We start from the raw sequence: 22,440 nt of genomic DNA, 5'->3' as shown, positions 1-22,440 counted from the left end.
TACGAAAAAAATCAAAGAGTACAGCTTATGCAGAAATGTCTATAGATAAACCCGAACGAAAACCCAGCCGCTGTCGTTATCTGTACTGTCTCGATCACATTTCCCGCTTCTTTCACTTGATTCCAGCATCCGTAGCTTGATTTTCCTGTTTATTTTTTGTATCTCAGTTTTATTATAACCTTTGACAATACTTTCGCCGACACTTCCTTTACTTTCACACAGTTTTTTTTGCATTCAAAAACAATCCCACCCGATTGAGTATATAGCAGGAATCCCAATATTGCCAGTCGTTTTTACTGATACGTTTCGAATGTTGGTAAAAGTTGTAGTTGTATGATTATTTACTGTGGTGTATTTCATTCTATCAACTGATGGAAGATTTGCATATATTTATTACTTTCTATTGACAGCCTGTTTCTAAGATGTTGGTTGTTGTGATATACCTTTTGCATTCTCCTTTATCAGCCTACCTATATTAAACCGGTGTTCCCCCCCGTCGGTTTCTTCCCTTCCTTCAGACTGCCTTGAGATTATATTAGGTGCAGTTTAATTTAAATAATTTCTGTTAATTTATCACTACCGCAAGAAGAATAGTATCACACGATAAACGTGTTAGATCAACAGCTAAAAACATCAACGTTCCATTTGGCTATACGATTGTGTGTTTCGGTTGTGTACATGATGCGATACATTTAAAATCTGATAAGCAAACGGAATCCTTTTAAATTGTCACTTTTTCGCTCTGTTATTACATCTACCATGCTCTGTTGTATATGTTCTGGTCACTGTCTTGTGTTCGGTATCCTTTTCTCTACCCTGTCACTATTACATTCTTTGGATTGGACAAGGAATCCTGCCTGTTCACACACGTCCAAGCATCTTTGTTAAACCTTTCTATATGATTGCCAGTTTCCAGCACTCTTGCTATTCTATCAGGCCGCGCGTGTATCCTTTGCATATTTGCACCAAAATGATTAGTAGATAGTGTAAGTCAATGTTTCCTCATTTGCGATAGCAGCTGTCGGTATCGTTATCAACGCTAATTCAAACTATGTTATGTGTTTCGAATATTCTGCTGTTATGGTTTTTTTTTTTGCACAAACGCTTCGGAATTGATTAATTTACTTAGGTATATCCTTCGTTTCTTCTGTTTCACAGGATTTACAATAAAATATTTTACTATTGCAATATGAAACTGCTGCCATTATATGATCTTTTTCCCTCTGTTGTATCCATTTTATTTTCAGTAGCACAATATTTGCTTTCGTGAAACGAAACTGTTAACGGTTGCGAAACCTCCGGGTTTTTTTTTTCAATGCGGAATGAAGAAAATTATTTTTATTCAACATAAACATTTACAAACGAATTTTCGGGCTACATACGCACAGGCTCGATCGCTGGCCTCTCTCTCTCTCTCTATCTCTCTCTCCAACAATCCTGTACAGCGATAGAACAAAAAAAGCTTCAACATTTCGATCGAGGTGGATCAACCTTTGCTCGTTAGAATCTATGCTCGTAACATAGGGGGAATGGTTTGGATGTAAATGGAAAACTGATAGCCTAGAATTCGATTATCCAAAACGTTTCTCTCTCGTCCGATCTACCAACCAAACATGATTCTCATCATCAAATCGCTCAAATGCTTCCCTCGCAAAGACTAAACATGTTAACATGAGTAGTAATATACCTGAATATACATATTTTACAACATAAAACAATCTTTCAGGCACAACGTTTAGCCGCGCAGGAGAAACCCGAATCCGGATAAAAAACACGCAAAGCGAGGATGATCAGGCTAAACGTACTGGTAGCCTTTCCACATAAAAAAACCGTTCGAACTGGCGATATTTGCATATTTATGCTTTCTTCCTTCGAAGCCATTGTAATATTTAATTGTGCCTCTAAAGTATGTGTATGTGTGTGGCTCTTTTCTTTCTGCATCTCTAAAACACTTTCTTCTCAAATAAAACAAAGATCCTCGATACTAACGGGACCAGCAAAAAAAAAACACGGTATAATAATCACAATGCCATGGAGGTATTAGCAACAAGCCAGTCTTACACTTCGGCCATCAGGAGAGCTGATGTCTCGAAACTGTTCGGTAACTGTGTCCGCGCATTCGAGCACCAGCATCGCACCGCCGCCATCTTACATTATTCACTACGTGATTTTGCCAAAGGGAAATTGGAGGCACTCCGCTGCCAGTTGTTGAGGATTTGATGCGGTTTAAATAAATAAGTATAATAAATACAACGTCAGTAACGTATGTTGTGTGCATGCTGCTCACTCTCTCGCTGGCCCGAACACTGAAGGTTCTGGAGATTTTGGGGTAACAAAGTTGTCTTCTCCTTCATAACCGCCGTTGTGCGCTTGTTCTTCAGTCACTCACTGCCGGTAACTTACTTGTACACCGGTGAGATATCGAGCGTCAGATGGCGCAGCACCTGATTGCGGGCCGTTGTTCGGGTTTGTCGCGATGAACGAATGATTTCCAGCACCAGACTGCGACAGTCATTGCAGACGGCCATCAACTCACCGGTGAGCCGTTCCTTCTGCGGATCAAGCACTCCACCCTGGCCTCCAGCGGATGCCGTCAGCGTAAATGCTTTGGCGAAACGATTCCTACAAAAAAATATATTCAAATTATTCACACTGTAACACCTAATAAGGGTTCTAAAGCGATCTTACTTTCTGTCCAGCGTACTGCAATTCGAGTGTGGCCGTGCTGGGCTCTGTGGTGGAAGACTATTGGGGCCCTCCATGCTTCGGGACATGAGCGAACACTTCTGCGCAGCGGTAGTAACCGATGTGGAAGAGGAGGAGATACCATTCGCCGGAGCAGTGACGTCTTTGGCGGTGTTGTTCGCACCGGTAACGTGATGCGAGAGCGATAGGGATAGGGTTTCGGTACCGTGCAGGCTGGTGCCGGGTGTGCTAGAGGCTGAACGCTGATTCTTTGGTGAAGACGGAGCACTTCCGACCGTATTTCGAGTCTGAAACCGAACCGTGAAGCAGAAAGGTTAGAACTTGTTCCAGAGAGTTTAATGGTAGGTGAGAATTACCTTTCGATCTAACTCAGGCCGTAACAGACGCTCCATCAGGGATCTTGGGAAAGATTCATCCACCATGCTGGTTGGCCCCGAGCCGGTACAGTGTGCATGATGACTCGGCGACGGTGTGTTGGATGTGCACGGGCTGTTCATGAGCGAAGGTGACAGCAGCACCACGGGAACATTGCGGAAATGTTCGGTAGGTATTCGCATCTGAGGAAGATAGGAAAGGGAACAATGCTCATTGAATGGAACCGCTCAATTCCTTCAGGTGGAGCAGTCACGTGCACACACTTACCTTCGTATTGCATTTGTTACAAACGGTTCGCTGGCAGAGCTTGCATAGGATGCCCCGAGCGAACAGGGTGAAGCGCGTGCGTAAACACAGGAAGCAAACCTTCCGCTTTTCCACGTCCTCCTTGATGTGCACATCCACCGGCAGTCCTTCGAGCTCGGCCTTGGTCATTACCGAGCGGATATGTACGATTTCCTCCAGCGTCAGTGACAGTCGATCGTTCAGATTGAACGCATCCTTCCACTGGTGCTCGTCGAGCGAATTTTTGGTCCAGGTGTCCAACGAGGACAGGTTGCTTGCGCTGACGTACTCGATAGTGCTGCTACCGTTACCCGTTGCCGCACTTCCGATCGGTGCCGGCCGTGTTCCGTTCACGACGTGCGGCATCACGACGGCGGAAGGCTTTTCCTTTACCGGCGCACCATTTCCACCGTTGGCACCGACGGACACTGGGGCAGGTTGGGCCTCACTACGCATCGTATCGCGATCGGATTGGCGTGATGCAGGACGCGATGGTGGCATCGAGTGACTTGCCAGTGGGTCGAGTTTATAGTTTTGATTGCATCCGATGATGGTGTGCCGGCGCATCGATGCTCGTCGTGATTCACACTGTGTTGCAAGATCGTAGGCTTTTTGGGTAGAGGAAAGTGCAAAGAGTTATAGAAAAGTATAAAAAATAAAGTTGCGTTTCAGTTGAAATCTAGCAGTGAACTCAAAAGTGCAATTAAAAAACCAAAACAAACCGATGTGTATCTAAAACGTGCAAATAAAATATTTCGAACACAAACCTAATTGAGTAAATCACAACACACAATATAAAATAGAGTAGATATGTAAGAAAAACGAATTTCCAATCAACATTCGATGGATGGAAAAGAAATCCATTTGTTCACCAAAAAATGAATTTCTTTTCCTCCAACCTAATATCAGCTTAACAAAAACGAAAAAAAAAATTGTTGTGTAATAGACCGTGTTTTTTTAAATGAATTGACGATAAATAGAAAACAAAACTAAACCAGTTCTTTGAACAATGAAGCCGAAAACAATAACCGGACAATACGTGACATTTTCGATATCCAGCGTCCCGGGCTCTTGTCCGGTGAAATGAGCTAACAAAAAGATGCTAAATGTTATCCGAAACGGTACGTAAACAAATCCAGTTTTCTACGTGAAAACCGGACAGGCAACGAAGCAACTTTTCCCCAGAAAATGTCGATTGGCCGTATACTGCATGCGTAGTGAGGCGAAGTTCGTGACGAAAATGTGAAACACACGCAAGTTGCAAGCTGTTTAATATTAAATAACCCAAAAAACCCGAGCATAATGATGTCCAGCAAAGCATAAAATTAACACACACAAACACAACATACGGGATGAGAGTTAATATTTACTTTCGAGAGCCTTATCACAGAACCGATGATACTCGTCGTGGGTGATGATGTTCTCTGTAATGTTTGAGAGATCCATTGTTGTTGGTGATCGATTCGTTCGGATCATGGATGATTTGAGATTGGCGAAAGGATTAGTAGCGAATGCAAGGTAGAAGAAAACATGTATATTAGATGAGTAATGAAGAGACATTTAGTAAGAAAAAGGACATTTTCACTATCCCAAGAACAACATATGGAATATGTTAGTATGTAGGTACTTTAAGAGAGGGCGACATACAGGACAACAAGACGAAATAACATAAGTCCAATATTGGACAAGGACACCAACTGCAACGAATCCGTTATACGGGTGTTTTCTACTTTAAGCTGGACGTTAAGTGTCCAAAAAACCAACTTACTTGTTCGTCGCAGCACGGTGTTGATGTTGTTCTGATTGTTCTCGTTGTTGACGATCATCAAACGGTTTGTACTGTTGGTGTCGTTGGTGCTTCCACGATCGTCGGTACTGGTGCGCTTTCCCCCAACGCCACCGTACGCTATCCGGTGACCACCGTTCTGCTGCTGACTTCGCTGCCCACTGGTAGCACTGCTGCACGTGCCAGAATCTGCGCCATCGCTCGCTGTATCATCAATGAAGTCATCATCCTAAGAGTCATCAGCAATAACAAAAAAAGGTCATTAAACAATGGACACAAAATGAAAGCAAATTAGCACAAAATAAATAGACCACTGTTTTGGTATCGCACACAGCATTTAGCATAAAAGCGACACCCCAGAGCGAAGGTCACGCCAAGACCGAGATTGGGAGCGTACGTAAAGCGTTTCGGTGCTTTAAACGAGGCCGGTGTGAAAAGATTTTTCCAATCTCCTTCTACTCTGGTTTTGTGTGGTATACAATCCCTGTTTCTGTGCTGCTTTAGAATACGGTCACGCGTTTTGAAAGTTTTCGCTCCGTGTACGGAGTCCGACAGAAATATCCGATCACGTTTTGTGACGCATAAGCTGCTGAATGCGTTTATGGGTCGATACCACCCGTTCGAAAGAATGCTCCAGTGTGGTTAAAAAGGTTAAAACACTACACCAAAGGCCGACCTCAACATTTATGAAACAGTTTTGCAAGATGTGAAGTTGCGCGGAAACGTTCCGAGCAAAAACGGAACTCTACTTCCAATGTGTGAAAATGCAACCTTTTCCACGCTCTCAGTTAACTCCACTTGGTGTTCCTGCACGTGAGAACTGCATAAAGCATTGCAAAAGTTCAAATGTTAGCTTGCAACTCATATGCAAAGGAAAGACTTTATAGCAATAAAGCGATCGTTCCTCAGGGGTATCATGAGCGCTTGTCCTTCTGTACTCAAGTAGCACAAAAAGGTTACTAAGCGGATATTGTAGAATCTGCAACGAAAAAGCTTGTCTGAACCAGTTTTTGTTCGTTTAAGTTTAAATTTCGTATTCTTGTCAATCGTGCCCTTCACTTCACCAACGAACGAGATGTTGTGGATTCAACAGTCACAACATAACACTGAGCCAATGTATAGCAAAACAACAACCTTGACTGCGTACTCCAGTTTCCCGAAACAAAACGACACAAACCGTTGCGTCATATCTACGCCAACGCGTGGTACTGCAGCGTGTCTCACAAAACACAAGAGGTTCTTTCATTTCTGCTACCCTAACTCAGCGCCGTGCCGATGGTAAACGGCGGGGTGGACAGTGAGAAAAACTTTGGCAGCCACATAATGGACGAGTTGCTTCACAATTTGTAAAAAATCACCCGCTAAACGTTAATTCCTTCGTGGCGCTCTTGAGTTACCGCACAGTGACTTAGGCGGAGGTACGTCCAAGAGCTTCTCTCCTAGAGTTACCACCAGCTCATTAGCATTGGTTTTGGAATTCGACAGGGTAGGGGTATGTCCAAATGTGGAGCAACTCTACTCGTCCAAAGATGGTATGCCTAGAAGAAGGAATTCTTCAACGAGAAACAAAAACGTTGGTACTGCTGCTTCAACGAAGGGCCTAAAGATATGCGAGTTCATGAGCTGAACGAGACACCACCGCTTGGGCACGATCAGATCTCTTCACCGCATCTATAATCAGTGGATTGTTAATATTCGTTCACTTTTCAATTCCGTGACCGAAACGTTAAGCGTTATCTAACAATTGTCCAATTTCCAGAACGAACGCCTTACCGCGTGGAAACCCGCCCCTACCCACTGCTCTCCATTATTGGTGTGTACTTACGTTGAACAGCGAAAAGTCTACTGGTATCAGTCTTAGGGTGTTACGGGGTGTACCGCTGATGTGCGAAAAACTCGAACGACCCAGCGTCATCGTTTTGTGGCTTGTGCCGATGTAGCTGGAACCGTGATGGAAGCTGGCAGTGGAGTTACTGCTGCCGCCGTTGCTATTGCTACCATTGCCGCTGCCACTGACTCCTTCGAGGCTGCGGGCGCCGCTGGTGTCGATTTCATCATCACACGATTTCTTTACACTATCTACTTGGGTTGTGGTAGGTAAAACTGAAAGTAAAGGTAAAACGAAATGAGAGATGACGGGTTGAAGAATAGATCGAATTAGCTGCGGTGCAGCGAACTACACAGGGACAAACACATTTGTTCCGGGTGTCGACACAATGTCTTTACACATTAAGTGAGTTTTTTTTATCACTAAAAGACAAAAAACATACAACTAATCTAGAGAAAATTTCCACAACATTAACACCATGCAATAAACGGAATCAAGGCTAACAATGTAAAGTTCCACAACCCAAACCCGAAAAACATTTAACCTAATTTTTATCAGTTGCCCTCCGTGCTCTTACCAAGCATTACTCACTAGTTTGCACGTTTGGTTATGTCATGGTTGGAAGGGCGATGGAAACCAAACAAAAAACACACATTTCAAACAACAACCCATCAATAAATGGTGTAAATGTAAGGGCTGTGCTTTTTATCATCATCGCCACCACTAGCTGTTGTCAAGTTGTTGTGTCTGCGGGTTGCGCGTTTTATTCGCACAACGGTTTAGTTTCGATGCCGGCTTTCGTCAGGCAAGTTACCGATTAGCCCTGGCCTAGAACGAGAACGTGGGGCAGGGCCTATAAGGTACATCACCTTGAGGCCTAACCTCGTAAGGGTTTCGGTAGAGTGCGACACAGCACTGATTGGCAGGAGAGGAGTGGAAAACTGTGAAATGGTAAAAAATGGCTTCCTTTTGGACACCCTATTGAATGTTTGCTTGCGGAGCCATCTCCATCCCCGAAAGCGACACTATCGATCAATGGCAACGCTCAAGTTACGGACTCGAGCAACAAGTGTAAAGTGTGTCGATTCGCGGAGTTCTTTCTTCAAGGTTAACGCAATTGAAAAGATCTATTACTTAACGGTCCCTAGCACAATGAGTCATTAAACTAGTCTGACACCCACAAAATGTTGTTTTATAGTTTCCATCTCTAGCATCCATCTGGAGGTAGAACAAAGGTCCCTGAACTGTTTACCGACAGCACGGGGTTATATAAAAAGAAAATTTATGTTATATTTGCTGCAGGATGTTTTCTCCATGCATGAACTTTTATGATGTACCATGAATCTGCTAAATTTGGATAGCCTACGGATGTCTTACACCGCCAGAGCAAGTTCTTGGAGACGCCTTCACATGCTTGACCACCATTTACTGCATGAGAACCCCCGGGAGTCACAAATTCGATTTGCAAAGCGAAAGAAAGAATTCCTCTTGCTGGTCGAACCGTGCAAGCTGAGTCTTGTGAACCAATGGCACCCAGCGTAGTACAAACCACACATCACAGAGACACCAGAGAGTGCACACGGTGGTGGACATGCTTTAGGGCCGATTAGGTTTAGAAATTCATGAGCTTGCTGAAATGGGAACCTGGGATAAAAGGAATCCTTCCCAGAAGCAGCCAAAGCGAGGAGCTTTCTACCAAGTGTGGCCGTCAGTGTATCATGTAGCTTCCGTTGAAGTCGCCACAAAACCCTAAATGTCGTGCCAAGACAAGATCAAACCTTGGACTGTATGTGTATGTAGGAGGCAACACACCCGGTACTTCCGGTGAAGCAGTACTCAATTCTCTAATGGGTTACATTTTTATAAAATTGCACTTTTACGACGTGGTTCGTTGCAAAGTGACGTTACGACTCCTACCGGGCGAGAATGTGCCAGCACGAACGTCTTTTCTTCGGACGTGATGTCGTAATGAAGTTTAAAATGTTTCAAAGAATATATCAGTTTATGTAGCGTATATAAATTCCACGTGAAAAAAAATGAGGAAGCAGCTCTTTTCTTCCTGCTGGACTGAAATTGGTTTGTTTTCGTTTGCAATTCTTGGCCCACAGCCAACATACGGAGGCATCAATCGATTCAGGCCGCCATTTGGTGGGTAAAACGAATAAAATACAATTCTTATTTTCCGAAGCATATGGTACATAAAGATATGCTCGGTTTCTTCCACCATGCAACAGCTCTGAGCACAATTTCTTGCGCAATGTTTTCGGCTAATCTTTTTGCTGCATGGTGGCTATATGTCAACAAGTCTCTGCCTATTCCCAGGAGCCGTCCATCCTTACTCTGTAGGATCTGGCATTGATACAGTTTTTTTTCTCTGCCTCTCTACGGTATCATTATGTCCCATCCATAATATCCATTATATCATCATATTCATTATATGTCCGGCACGAATCAGCTCAAGGCTCAGCGAGTGGTCTCGTTGGTATCAGGCGGACTGTTACCAAGTATCTCGTTTCTTTCATACCAACCACAGCCTCTAAGCGTCCGATCAATAAGTGGCAGAATAAACATAACCTCATTTCCTACGCACATCGAAAAGCTATTTTCTCTGCGTTATGATTTCGGCACTGTCTAATATATAACATGCTCCACGCTCTGGTAGACATATTGGGAGCATCTTGCACCTTCAAAGGACCTGCATAAATCAGCCAATTTTCATCATCCCAGGCGAATAGTGATGAAACACACTTCCGTCCAATTGTCGCACCGAAAATGCGATGCGTGATTGCGATTGGAAAATGAATGCATATTTAATAGCCGCAGCAAATCTAATGGACACCCGTAATGGACCATATCTCCGTTCCTCCGATTGACAAATCGTGCATGGAACCGGGATGAAGAGAAGCGTTTGATTTTCGTTGCGTCGCCATGTCCGTTGAGCGTGTGAAGTTTGAGCTGCCGTGAGTCGTCTTTAAACGGACATGACCAGACAAAATGTCGAATGTGCTTTGGTGGCTAACAAGACGGCGTCCCATACGAAAGAATGCCGAAACTTCACACTATTACCAAACAAGACACGTTTTTATGATATGCTTGTGAGCTGAGTGGTCGTCTTCGTTTGGCCTCCTGGTTTAAATCACAGTGACAAACTCTTCAACATAGGTGGGAACATATTAACGTGGCGCTCTACACAACACCGTGCACAGGCCAACGAACTTGGATGGGTGCGTGTAAATTGTTGCCAGTCTGTACATTTCAATGGAATGATTAGCATCAGTCCGCTAGGGTTTCTTCTTCCGTAAACTAATAATACCTACGAGTAAATTGACAGAACAGCAAATGTGAGTGAGCAAAGCACATTCTTAAAGAGAACACAAGAATCCACGTACGGAAAACGCAACAAATCTTGAGCTTTTACGGAAAGCTCAACAACGAAACATGGCCGATGGTTATTTAATTTTTAACTTATTTTCTATGCAATTTTTCTCCAGGTGTGCGCAACTCTCGGTGTAATTGGCAAAGCAAGGAAAACCCCAAAAACCTAACTTGAGTTGGGGTTTCTAACCCAACCATAGAGGGAGGTTTAATTCCGAAGGGGATATAAATTGTTTGCACGCTATTAGGGTTGATTGCCCGCCATGTTTGGCAATTAAGCTAATCATTTTGACAAGCTTTATTCAGACAGGATAATCGCACGCCACGAAGCATACTAATTTGTTTTCAACAGTTTCTTCTTCCGACAAAAAAAGGTATAACACATGCAGCGCTAAATCCGTATTACTAACTTTTATGTCCAACAAACAAACAGCAAACCGTTGTCTATCAAAAACCGACGAAAGAAAATACATTAAAATACCTGATCTTGGTTTTGGTGTTGGCGGTTGTTGGGTCGCACGTGGTGCCGCCTTCGGTACACGATTGATCGGCGGTAGGCCAGCATTTCCACCGCACATACTGTTGCTCCTGTGTTTGGCCGGTGTCGGTGGCTTGCGTGGTGACGGAGCCATCGGTACCGTGGCGGGATTATCCACCGGACAGTACGCCAGATCCCGAACCGCATCGACACACGGGTCACCGTCCGGTGATTCACAATCTGCGGTCGCCGTGACAAACATGATTTGCTACTATTTTTATTGGTTGTAACTTATTAGCACTTGTTTTATATGAAGCGCGTACTGGTTGTGAACAAAACAAAACGTTCATGTAACGATCACTACAAACTAAACGGAAAAAAGATGGTTTTTATGAAATGTAATCCAAAAACAAAAGAATGCTTATGTTTCACTTCTTTTGTTCACGTTCGATGCGTAACAGCGGCCGATCAATGCTGCACTGCTTTTGGGCAAAACAGACCCGAACGCCAAGCCCTACCGGGTTGGAACTAACGAATGACATCATCACAGTTGCCTCGCCTGGTCAGACCACACAATCCCTACGACCGCCTTATTTTATTATCCATCGTCTTTGCTGTTCGGACGTTCAGGGTGGGTCTTAGGCGTGTTTCCGTCTTTCCAATATCAACGACGCCTCTGATGGTGTGTCCGGCGGATGGAGAGGAGTTGCAGCAATGTGTACTCATACCAGGACAAGAATAAAGCGGTATGTCCTTTAGGTTGGATCGCTTTTCCTAGAGTACTTCTTTTTTATTAAAATAAATATAATCCTTCGGGTAAAACTTTACAGTACTTTCACATCCTAACGGATGGATTTTCCATCCTTTTTTCCATCCAGGATGTGACTCACCGAATGCCTTTTTTCTTGATCGGATGCTTCACTCGTGTGAGTCAGCTGAGCATAAAAGGGATCAAGGTGGAGCAGAGCAATATTATCCAACTCCACCAGCCACAACTCACATTGAGGGGCAATCGTCTATCCTTGGGGAACTCATAATACACACACACGCGCGCGAAGGCCCAACGCTACAGGATATGTTTTGCCAGCAATCCTATCGTCTCGCAATATTGTTATGCTTTTCTTCACTTCTCTCTAGCACACACAGCCATACAACACCCAAACAGCAGCAAGCAGGCAGAATGCATTGCCTTTTTTAGCTTGTTTTCACCACAAGGGCTTTTCCATACGACGGGGCACACACCACGTGAGGGACGACAGCGGTACAAATCGGAAGCACAGCTTGCTTCCAAGGAACACCGTAATGTTGCGTTGGTTCGGAAAATCTACACGCACCGCAACACACACAAACACACACACACTCTTATCGATTAATCAAAACGCTTTATTGTCTAATGTCTTTTCCCTGTCGTCGTTGTTTGAACAGATGAAAAATGTTGCTTAACAAAGGTACAGTTTGTATGCAATATGGAAAGCATAGATACTTTACACTCACTGAATTGATTCACGCAAAGCACGAAAAATCAACACCTTCTTGTAGAGGGAGCAACGAAAGAAGCAGAGGGAGAAAGGGAAAATGTTCCCAACAAGCTGCACACGGTTATGTTCTAAATTATTGCTACCGAAGCAACTAATTAAGTACGCGGAAAACAAGCAACACTCGAGCAAAAGCGGCTGCCGTCGGGGAGAAGAACAGTAGTGTGCAGTGCATGGACAAACGCCACCATTATTGCAACTGCACCGCACTATTCAACTATGTATCCCCTGGTTGTTGTCTTTTTTCTCAGCAACCCTTCTCCCGAGTGGGAAAAATTGGTGCGAAAAGCTTCACGGCGACGGGCCGAGCGTTCGTTGTGCCTTGCGTGGTACACGTTCTTTCGCGGACTGTGCGCGACGAGTTCCACGACCAGTGTTTGCAACCCTTCTTTCGCTAAGGAAGGTTTGGAGCGACAACCGTAGCCAGAGAGCGTGCGAGAGGAACGGTAAGAGAGTTTATGCTGAAATAGTAAAACCGACCGAACGCTGGTGTTGGTGCGTAGCTGATGCTGCCAGTGAAGCGCGTGCGCAACCCTCACCGTATCTTGATTGCAGAGCGCGAACACCCCGTCGTCGCTACTAGTAACGCGGGTGTATGATGGTGTTGGTCAGTGGCAACAGTGACACCTCAATACCACCCCTTTCTGTTCGCGGTCTGGACGCATATGCACAACATAAACAAAACATTTCCTCCCGTTACATCGGTTGCTTGCCCACGATGGTAGTGTGGCATCGGTAGTAGTAACAAAAGGGGAGCTGAACATAAACACATGGTAGGGGAAAACGTGAGCATATTTGGAATGGCGAAGCGCCGGCGCTTATCTGCTACACTGTGTGACGTAAAAATACACCATCGGGCTGGGCAACATAATGTATACTTTTCTATTGTAAGTGAGATTTTTTATATCCGATGATCTTACTCTACATTTAATCTTTATATTTTACTTACGTTTGCAAAGAATTACTCTTCACCTACTTCGATAAAATCTACTACTGTACCTGCTTCAAACAGCAGGACAAAGATAAAGATCATTAACATTGTTCCAAACATAACCAACCCTTATCAACAACTAAACATTCTTCTTCTTTCATCGATCTGTTGTTGCTTACACATTTATGATAATTATTCTTCAATTCAAGATATATTCATTTGCAATAGGGGATACTTTTTTCCTTTTTATGCCATCGAGCTTCAGTTGCTACTGCCGTTTCGTATCTGTTGCTACCACTGATACTTGAAACACATTTCATCCCTATCGATGGTGCATCGTTTCAGAACGATATCAATCTGGAGCCGTTTCGATAAAGTGACAATTTGAAATGCCATCGGAAGAAATGCTACGGATCCATTCATCTCGTTCTGCCATCGAAATGCGAGTTGGCTCGTCCAAGCTGTTGTTGAATTCGCTTAGTTGGTGTACGATCAGCTGGTTTTGAACGGATGGCTTGGACAGTGTTTGTCGTCGGAGATGAAGTGTTTCTTCTTGTCGGTTTACGATTCACAGAGTCCTTGTGGGTGGAGAAGGCTAATTCTGCAGAGGAAACTGCACTAGTTGTTGAAAAGGTTTTGGAAGATGTTTTAGTTGGATTTGGAGTAGTTGTATGTTCCTCTACGACTGTAATATTATCGGTTGGAGTGGAACCCGTTGGATTCCACGTAGAGTTCACATCAGGAGTCGTCCAATTCGAAGGCGGCTCAGTTACATTCCAGGTTGGAGTTGAACCCGTTGGGTTCCATGTAGAGTTCACATCAGGTGTCGTCCAATTTGATGGCGGCTCAGTTACATTCCACGTTGGAGTTGAACCCGTTGGGTTCCACGTTGAGTTCACATCAGGAGTCGTCCAATTCGAAGGGGGCTCAGTTACATTCCAGGTTGGAGTCGAACCTGTTGGATTCCACGTAGAGTTCACATCAGGAGTCGTCCAATTCGATGGAGGCTCAGTTACATTCCAGCTTGGAGTTGAACCTGTTGGATTCCACGTTGAGTTCACATCAGGAGTCGTCCAATTCGATGGAGGCTCAGTTACATTCCAGGTTGGAGTCGAACCCGTTGGATTCCACGTAGAATTTACATCAGGCGTCGTCCAATTCGATGGAGGCTCAGTTACATTCCAGGATGGAGTCGAACCCGTTGGATTCCACGTTGAGTTCACATCAGGAGTCGTCCAATTCGAAGGAGGCTCAGTTACATTCCAGGATGGAGTCGAACCCGTTGGATTCCACGTTGAGTTCACATCAGGAGTCGTCCAATTCGAAGGAGGCTCAGTTACATTCCAGGATGGAGTCGAACCCGTTGGATTCCACGTTGAGTTCACATCAGGAGTCGTCCAATTCGAAGGCGGCTCAGTTACATTCCAGGTTGGAGTTGAACCCGTTGGGTTCCATGTAGAGTTCACATCAGGTGTCGTCCAATTCGAAGGAGGCTCAGTTACATTCCAGGTTGGAGTCGAACCTGTTGGATTCCACGTAGAGTTCACATCAGGCGTCGTCCAATTCGAAGGCGGCTCAGTTGTATTCCAGGTTGGAGTCGAACCTGTTGGATTCCACGTAGAGTTCACATCAGGAGTCGTCCAATTCGAAGGCGGCTCAGTTACATTCCAGTTTGGAGTTGAACCCGTTGGGTTCCATGTAGAGTTCACATCAGGAGTCGTCCAATTTGAAGGCGGCTCAGTTACATTCCAGTTTGGAGTTGAACCCGTTGGGTTCCATGTAGAGTTCACATCAGGCGTCGTCCAATTCGATGGCGGCTCAGTTACATTCCAGGATGGAGTCGAACCCGTTGGATTCCACGTTGAGTTCACATCAGGCGTCGTCCAATTCGATGGCGGCTCAGTTACATTCCAGGTTGGAGTTGAACCCGTTGGGTTCCACGTTGAGTTCACATCAGGCGTCGTCCAATTTGAAGGCGGCTCAGTTACATTCCAGGTTGGAGTCGAACCTGTTGGATTCCACGTTGAGTTCACATCAGGAGTCGTCCAATTCGAAGGAGGCTCAGTAACATTCCAGGTTGGAGTCGAACCCGTTGGATTCCACGTAGAGTTCACATCAGGAGTCGTCCAATTCGAAGGTGGCTCAGTTACATTCGAGGTTGGAGTCGAACCCGTTGGGTTCCATGTAGAGTTCACATCAGGCGTCGTCCAATTCGATGGCGGCTCAGTTACATTCCAGGTTGGAGTCGAACCCGTTGGATTCCACGTTGAGTTCACATCAGGAGTCGTCCAATTCGAAGGCGGCTCAGTTACATTCCAGGTTGGAGTTGAACCTGTTGGATTCCACGTTGAGTTCACATCAGGAGTCGTCCAATTCGAAGGCGGCTCAGTTACATTCCAGGTTGGAGTTGAACCTGTTGGATTCCATGTAGAGTTCACATCAGGCGTCGTCCAATTCGAAGGCGGCTCAGTTACATTCCAGGTTGGAGTCGAACCCGTTGGGTTCCATGTAGAGTTCACATCAGGAGTCGTCCAATTCGAAGGAGGGCCAGGTCTTGTAGAAGAGGGAGTAGTGCCTACTGGATCGTGTGATGAATTTTCTTTACTCCATAAATCCTTTACTGTTTCTGAACCAATTTCCGATGACGCAGTCGTCGTAGTAACTACACCATGAGTCGTTAAAGTTGCATTATTTACTGCTTCACCGTTAATTAACAACACTTGACACAAAAGGTTCACAATCAACATTAAACTAACACTACTTTTACACATGCTGTGAAGCTTGAAACGCCCCATAGTTAGGCGTTTCATCTTTTCAGAACGACAGTCGGTATCGTTCTGTTACCGCTGGCTACAGTCCATGCCTTCATTTATACTTGATTTCGGAACACCTGTTTTATCTATACGAGATCTATCTCTACATCTTGCCGCCCATATCACTGCCTATCATAATTGCTTTGTACCGTGATAATAGACCCCATGCGCTCCCTTCTGTAAAGTACGATGTACCAATGGATTCGTATTGATTTATTTTAACGAATGCAATGGTGAAGTACACTCGTTTGAAACGAGTGAAGTGGTTTTTGTGGTTGAAGATTATAAAAATTGTTCCTACTGTAGTTCAACAAACAAACAATTGTGGCTGCATGGTACGGAAAAGCTACAACGCATCCGGTGCTCCCGCTATGACGTCATCGTAACTGTGGTTTTATGCTTGCAAATCAATAACGGAAAATGAGGACGTTCTGCGCATATAAACCAGTTGTTGTAGTGCACCTACACAAGCGAGACCAGGATGCGCTTTTTTGTGTGCTTGGTTGGCAAAGGGGGTTTGTGACCTTGGCATTTAGTTGCGAAAGCATTCCTTACACTGAGATACATTTGCGTTTCTATGGTCAGCATCTCTTTCACGCTTGTCGAAAAATCAATTCCACGTAGTAATGCAATGCCAAGTGTGTTACAGCGAATTGGCAGTAATACGGTCATGCTACGTTTAATTTCCACTTGTGCCATATGCCAACGAACGATATCTCACAGAAGTAAAGGTCATAACAGATGTAAAGCTGGAGCTGAGAGATAGAGACGCGAATGACAGGATCGATAAAATATGCATTCATGTAAGTACGTCTTTCTTTCCGAGTTGGAAGCTCCACGAAAGGATTCTCGTGTTGGTTATTTGTATGAATAATTGAGCAGACAGTTTGATGTGTATACGAGTGGTGGGGTTTCCTAAAAGGCAGTACCCATTATGGCTTACTTCCGATGATAAAGAAAAATATAATTGACATACGTACTGCAGACTGATGTGATTCACACGCTTAGAGGTCTGCTGTGCGAACTCAACTCTTATCAACATTCTTCAACGGAAGGCATCAAGTGGACCGCAGTCTGTATTGGACCTTTTAATTACTCAATTCATTAAAACAAAAAAAAATCAGTTGAAAACACCGGAACTTATCGCTATCAAAGGAAGATATTTTTTGTCTTCAAAAGAAACCCCTATCACGCTCGGTTATCGGTTTCATAAAATAGTAAAGCATATGTTTACACAGTATCGAACAATAAGTAAGACAACAGTTCACATCAGTATTTTTTTATGTCTATCTCATTTTTTTTCAGCTGCAAAAGTAACTGCCCCTTTTCAATGCTACTTCTGTTCTGGTTTTTTATTTCCTATTTAATTCAGTTTCTCTGTCCACAGGCAACAGGGTTGGAACTGCAAACATTGTGCATGACTCAGAACATTCTTGAAAGTGAGAAATCTGATTTAGCGATAAGACATGTGCTCCGTACACTTTATGCTTATCAAGTAAACATCAAAGTATCCTCCTGACATCACTCTCACAGTTTTCAACTACTACGGTTGAATCTTTCCATTGCGTCACGTATAAGCTCCCTGCACGCTGTTCAAAACGGAAAACCAAACAAAAAGTTACACACCATTCCGGTTCAGACTCACCAATCCGTTGAAATTTCCCTCCAAATTCCGACGAATAAATTTGTATTCTTTTTATTTCCCTGTTTGATTCGTAACGAACCGTACGGCCTCTGGGTGAAAGTTTTACTCCCGCTACCTTAACATATTTGTCGGTCTCAGTTTCGATCCTTCTTTCTCCTTATCGAAGGGCACCACAAAAAAGGCGGCCGTTGGTTTTGGTTCGTTATTCCGTGCTGGTTTGTGTGGTATTATGGGGTATTTTGGTACGAATTTATAATACTGCGTGATTGGGACAAAAACACACACCCGCTAAAGCTTTTCTGAGCGAAGTTTTTACTTCAGAGGAACGGATTTATTACCTTATGCTCACGCAAGAAGGTCATCCCACGTGCGTGTTAAAGGCGCTTGGGATAAAGAGACGATCATAGACGTGTTATTGGTTTGAATTTATATGATGTCTGAAAATACAACAATATTTTTTACAGGTTTCTTCAGTAAATTACAGCTCTAAAATTGTAATAATCACTAAAATTTACTTCTTTGTAATGTTCTTGTACATCCAATATATTTACTTTGCACGTTACACGCAATCGGTGTATCAATCGATTTAATATCGTGTAAATCAATTTTTGATGCATTCGCTACACAAAACCATAAGCCCACGAGCAGTTCTAATTCAAGTACTTTCCCTAATCAATCACGCAATAATCATTAATGACAACTCTTTTCTTGTTTACTGAACCTCTGGACGACTTTCGTAAATAGCAACAATACAAACGTTAACCATCTGCGATCGAAGAAGCGTTTCATTGATTTCAAGTGCATCAACACAAAGTAAGATAACCGTACCGGAGACGGAGTAGGAGAGTTTGTGAAATCAATCAACTGCAACTGGTTGTGGATTATGCTTGCTTCGTTTAACAGGTTTTTATCATCTTCAATGAGTCAATGCGGTGCAACGACACCGCTAGTAGCCACGAAGCACGTGCCATTCCTGAAAGCCTTCAGTGTTTTTAACCTCTAACCATGCTGCCAAGCACGAAATGCGTTGTAGCAAAATAAACAACGACAGGTGACAAACCATCGGCGACCAGAGTTCGCAATATGGCCGAGAATTCCAAACATAGCTACGAGTAGCTTCGAGAGCTGAATGCCATCCTTCCAATCTCGACCTCAGCCTTACTTTCACTTCATGAAGCAGATATGACCGGCTTTTTTGAATAACACCTGACCCATACACCGAAAAAAAACCGCCAACCAGCGAAATCACAACCGAAACGCATCAACTTCACCAACGAAGACTGCAAATTCTGTATCGAATCGCTAGTCCAACATCACTCCCAACTCCCAAACAGAGAGAAAAGCACCTTTGTCCCACGATGTGAGATTTAAATTTTCGATGCTACCCTCGAACGACGACCACCTTCCCAGCTAAAAAAGGGGGCGAGGGTGCGGCAATCACGATAAATGGCCCTCGGGCTCCGGACATTAAACGGTCTTTTACGAAGTGCCTTAAACATCAGGCCAGGGAAATGATTCTATCTTCTTCTCGGACAGCCGAAAAGAGTGAAAGGTGATTTTGGTGGACCTCCTCGTCCGGATGCTTCGAAAGTGTTTTTAATGTTCAGTTGGGTCCGTCTTCGCGCACTCAGGAAGAGATGGCTGGCTGTCTTTCTTCAAACTCAAAATGACCCAATTTTTACCTATAAATTTCGACGATGTAAAGCCGCTGAGCCTTTCATGTATGTTACAACATTTTCCCCGCATGCACGTGCTATCCTCTAATACTCTCGATCCGCATAACTTCTGCTTCGGAAGCTATCAACCGGAAAAAGCAACGTGGTACCTTCACGTGACATTTAAGCCGCTTAACCCTCTCTCTGTGTGTCCACTACACGTACAAGAGTTGTCTCACATTCGAGCCCCCGCCTTTTCCAGAGCTAATTCCCAAAGGAAGTACTATTGATTTACTGATCCCTATCAGTAAAGAGTCAGGTGAAATGATTTGTAAAAACGGATCCATTACCTGTCATTCCCATGGCCAGCTGGCGCAATTTTGCGTTGAGATTTATATAATCCATCGTAGATTTATGGTAAAAGGGTTTGTTTTTGGAAACAGAACTTCAGATTTGTACAATCACATCACAATGTTTTGATGTACACGATTCCAGGATAGTTCACAACACAACAACTTTATCAGTAAAACTATTTCTCACAACACATATAATATAACAGCTTTACATTAACACTTAATACAACAAAGAACGCGAACAGTTTGCTTAATCACAGGAAGAATTCGTGTAGCTTAACAAATCGTTCTTCATTGTTGTACTTTGAACTAACAGACGAACGAAAGCGCAAACGAACGGGCCCGATCCAAATCTCAGCACCGACTAAAGTCCAAACATAACCGGCATACGGCGGGAAGCATAAATTCCTTGTCCACGCGGGAGAAACTTGCGCCACAGCAGCATGAAGCCAACAAAACCGATACAATGCATTGAAAAGCTTGCGGTTTCGTTCGTGCTCGTTCGTTTTCGAGTAGTTTGAATGAAGTGAGCTTTCGAGTAGTTTACTGATGGCGCGAGCACGCGTGGTTAGCTTCATTGGCTTGTGCTTAATTTCATAACACCGTAGTGAGCAGTTTTTCTTCTGGACCACAAATAAATCAAAATAAAACATACCAATAACGAGGGTTAGCGAAACGGAAAAACGACCCTGTTACACAATCGTTGATTCTTAGCTGCCAATTAACGTTGCTCAAATGTGTGGGCGAGAAATACCACCACTTGTCGTTCCATTTCCAGCAGATTAAGCAGGACACTATTTGGGAAAGGCCAAACGTTTTCCATCGTCCTGATCCTACCATGTCCTGCCATTTGGTTCCTATACGCTCAACACGAAAAGCTAATTTGATTCGACTCGAAGGGTAAGTGAAAACCGTCACAACACGCCACAAGCCAACCGGCAAACGAGAATAATTTATTCGATTCGTTGCTGCGGTTTTGCCCTGTAATGAGTTTTTATGCCTTCCTTCTGTGTGTGTTTTTTTTATTCCTCTTTAGCTCCGCGTATTGAATCTTCAAGAAATCCAACATCGTTAATCCAATGAGCGTTACCGGTAGAAAAGATTAAGGTTTCGCACGAACCGTGCACACAACTGCGAAGCAGCCTACGCTTGGTAGCATAATTGAATTTTATGTCCTGGTCCGAATCAAACAGCGCACAGCAAAATGCAATGCATTGATGTACAGGCACACCTTTAAGAGTTCATTTATTTGGAACACTTTGAACAGGACATAACATTAAATAGATCTTTTTTGAAAAAAAAGATTACATTACTTAAAAAAACAAGTTTGATAGAAATATTTTACAAAATACCCAACACAAGAAAGTATATTTTTCCAAATTCATTCCAATGAACTACCAGGCGTCCACATCAAAAGCTTTCGCGAAAAAGCTTTCATCGAGCTTGAGTTCATCTCACTGCCAGTGGTGGCGCTAAAGTAGCAAGAGAGAACCAGCTCTCAGCGTAGATTTATGAATTTTATATGCTCAGGACTTTTTTTTGTGATACATTTCCGTATGATATAAAACATACTGAGAGTTTATCACAACGAAAATAATTTTAAAAAAAGTGAACATAAAAAATGAACCACTTTTTATTTGTCAATTTCTCATCAATACTTAAGGCCTTAACGATAAGGCCTTTGGTGGAAGCCCACACTATCAGTCTTATCCATCTTAAACGATGTCTAGTTATCGCTTTTAACAGGCTGGAATTAAAATATCATAGTCGGAAGAGGGTACTGGCTGTACGATTTGCATCTCATTTGCATTCCCCTTGGCGTGCCATTTCCCTTTCGCTTTCAGAGCCTCAAAACTTCTCTTCTCTTACGGCGGGTTTTTTTTGTAGTTTTTTTCGCTATTAAGCTCACGCATTTGCCGCCAACGATTTATGAACGTGAGCCACCCCGCAGCTACATAACTTCTGCAGACGGCTGGAGAGTGAAATGGCCAAAACATGCCCGAAGTTGTGACCAGTCGGAACAAATGAGCAGCTCCATGACATTCCAGCGCAATGAGCAAAAGTCTTTGACATGTTTATGAGACATTGTTCCTAGCAGTAAGGCTTGCGATGCACTTCATGTGCGAAACCGCCCGCGAGGCTCATCATCCACGCCGGTGGGTTGAAGCTTGCGCAAAAGATCGATCCGCAAACGTTTGATAGCAACGCGCGTCCAGAAACGCATCCATTCGTGTGCGCAAACTGATGGGCTCCGCTTTTTAGCGTTGGATCGCTTGACTACGCTGTTTCGTAATTCTAAATAAATTTGTAATGTTACTTCCCCGAGCGAGTGGACAGGCGTATGAAGTAAAATAAAATAAACGGCCACAGTGTGTGACCTAAACTGTCTCCGTTTATTAAGCACAAACCATTGCTTTCCAGCGGGAAATGCATGAAAAGAATGGGACAAGAATGGGACATTTTCGGTCACAAGCCTACCATTCATCAAGATGATGAACCAGTGATAACGGTGCATGAGATCTAACCGATTGTTGTTGTTGGTATTGAAAGCAACAATTTGCATACCTTCTGCTGGTGGGCTATTAAAGCTTCATCCGACCAGAAGGACAAATAATGGAAAGAAAATTAAATTTATAAAAGCAACATTTCTTGACTATAAAATGACGATTAATTTG

The 22,440-nt window shown here is 43.7% G+C and overlaps 2 protein-coding genes across 55 annotated transcripts; one reads left to right on the top strand and one right to left on the bottom strand.

Annotated features, from left to right (window-relative positions):
* Positions 1-136: 136 nt before the first annotated feature.
* Positions 137-13,991, bottom strand: LOC125765656 (protein spire). Of its 5 annotated transcripts, none has more exons than XM_049431017.1 (9): positions 12,322-13,991; positions 10,837-11,200; positions 6,978-7,255; positions 5,135-5,381; positions 4,737-4,790; positions 3,349-3,974; positions 3,063-3,263; positions 2,689-2,993; positions 137-2,622 (listed from the first exon to the last, which is right to left on the bottom strand). In XM_049431017.1, the coding sequence occupies exons 2-9, from the start codon at positions 11,093-11,095 to the stop codon at positions 2,400-2,402; spliced, it is 2,193 nt and encodes a 730-aa protein (XP_049286974.1). In that variant the 5' UTR covers positions 11,096-11,200; positions 12,322-13,991; the 3' UTR covers positions 137-2,399. The 5 variants fall into 5 exon arrangements, with proteins under 5 accessions (XP_049286974.1, XP_049286976.1, XP_049286975.1 ...); XM_049431019.1 differs by having other exon boundaries at positions 10,837-11,155; XM_049431018.1 differs by having other exon boundaries at positions 12,328-13,991.
* LOC125765676 (uncharacterized) lies at positions 13,905-15,859 on the top strand. 50 transcript variants are annotated; one of them, XM_049431068.1, is made up of 6 exons: positions 13,973-14,079; positions 14,242-14,403; positions 14,647-14,727; positions 15,133-15,213; positions 15,538-15,699; positions 15,781-15,857. In XM_049431068.1, the coding sequence occupies exons 2-6, from the start codon at positions 14,300-14,302 to the stop codon at positions 15,809-15,811; spliced, it is 459 nt and encodes a 152-aa protein (XP_049287025.1). In that variant the 5' UTR covers positions 13,973-14,079; positions 14,242-14,299; the 3' UTR covers positions 15,812-15,857. The 50 variants fall into 50 exon arrangements, 19 of the variants coding, with proteins under 19 accessions (XP_049287025.1, XP_049287014.1, XP_049287031.1 ...); XM_049431057.1 differs by having other exon boundaries at positions 14,566-14,727; XM_049431075.1 differs by lacking the exon at positions 14,242-14,403 and adding an exon at positions 14,204-14,241 and having other exon boundaries at positions 14,014-14,122.
* The last annotated feature ends 6,581 nt before the right edge of the window (positions 15,860-22,440 follow it).

Source organism: Anopheles funestus, chromosome 2RL (assembly GCF_943734845.2).
Source record: "Anopheles funestus chromosome 2RL, idAnoFuneDA-416_04, whole genome shotgun sequence".
Classification (NCBI taxonomy): Eukaryota; Metazoa; Arthropoda; class Insecta; order Diptera; family Culicidae; genus Anopheles; species Anopheles funestus.
This window is presented reverse-complemented; position numbering and strand designations above follow the sequence as displayed.

Coding starts and splice junctions, on each gene's coding strand:
- LOC125765656 (XM_049431016.1), bottom strand. CDS start 11,095: ATGTTTGTCACGGCGACCGCAGATTGTGAATCACCGGACGGTGACCCG. Junction 4,791..5,134: donor CACCGTGCTGCGACGAACAA/GTAAGTTGGTTT, acceptor CAAACATTACAG/AGAACATCATCACCCACGAC. Junction 2,994..3,062: donor GGCCTGAGTTAGATCGAAAG/GTAATTCTCACC, acceptor GTTCGGTTTCAG/ACTCGAAATACGGTCGGAAG.
- LOC125765676 (XM_049431056.1), top strand. CDS start 14,138: ATGGCGGCTCAGTTACATTCCACGTTGGAGTTGAACCCGTTGGGTTCC. Junction 14,242..14,322: donor GGGGCTCAGTTACATTCCAG/GTTGGAGTCGAA, acceptor GTTACATTCCAG/CTTGGAGTTGAACCTGTTGG. Junction 15,700..15,780: donor GCGGCTCAGTTACATTCCAG/GTTGGAGTTGAA, acceptor GTTACATTCCAG/GTTGGAGTCGAACCCGTTGG.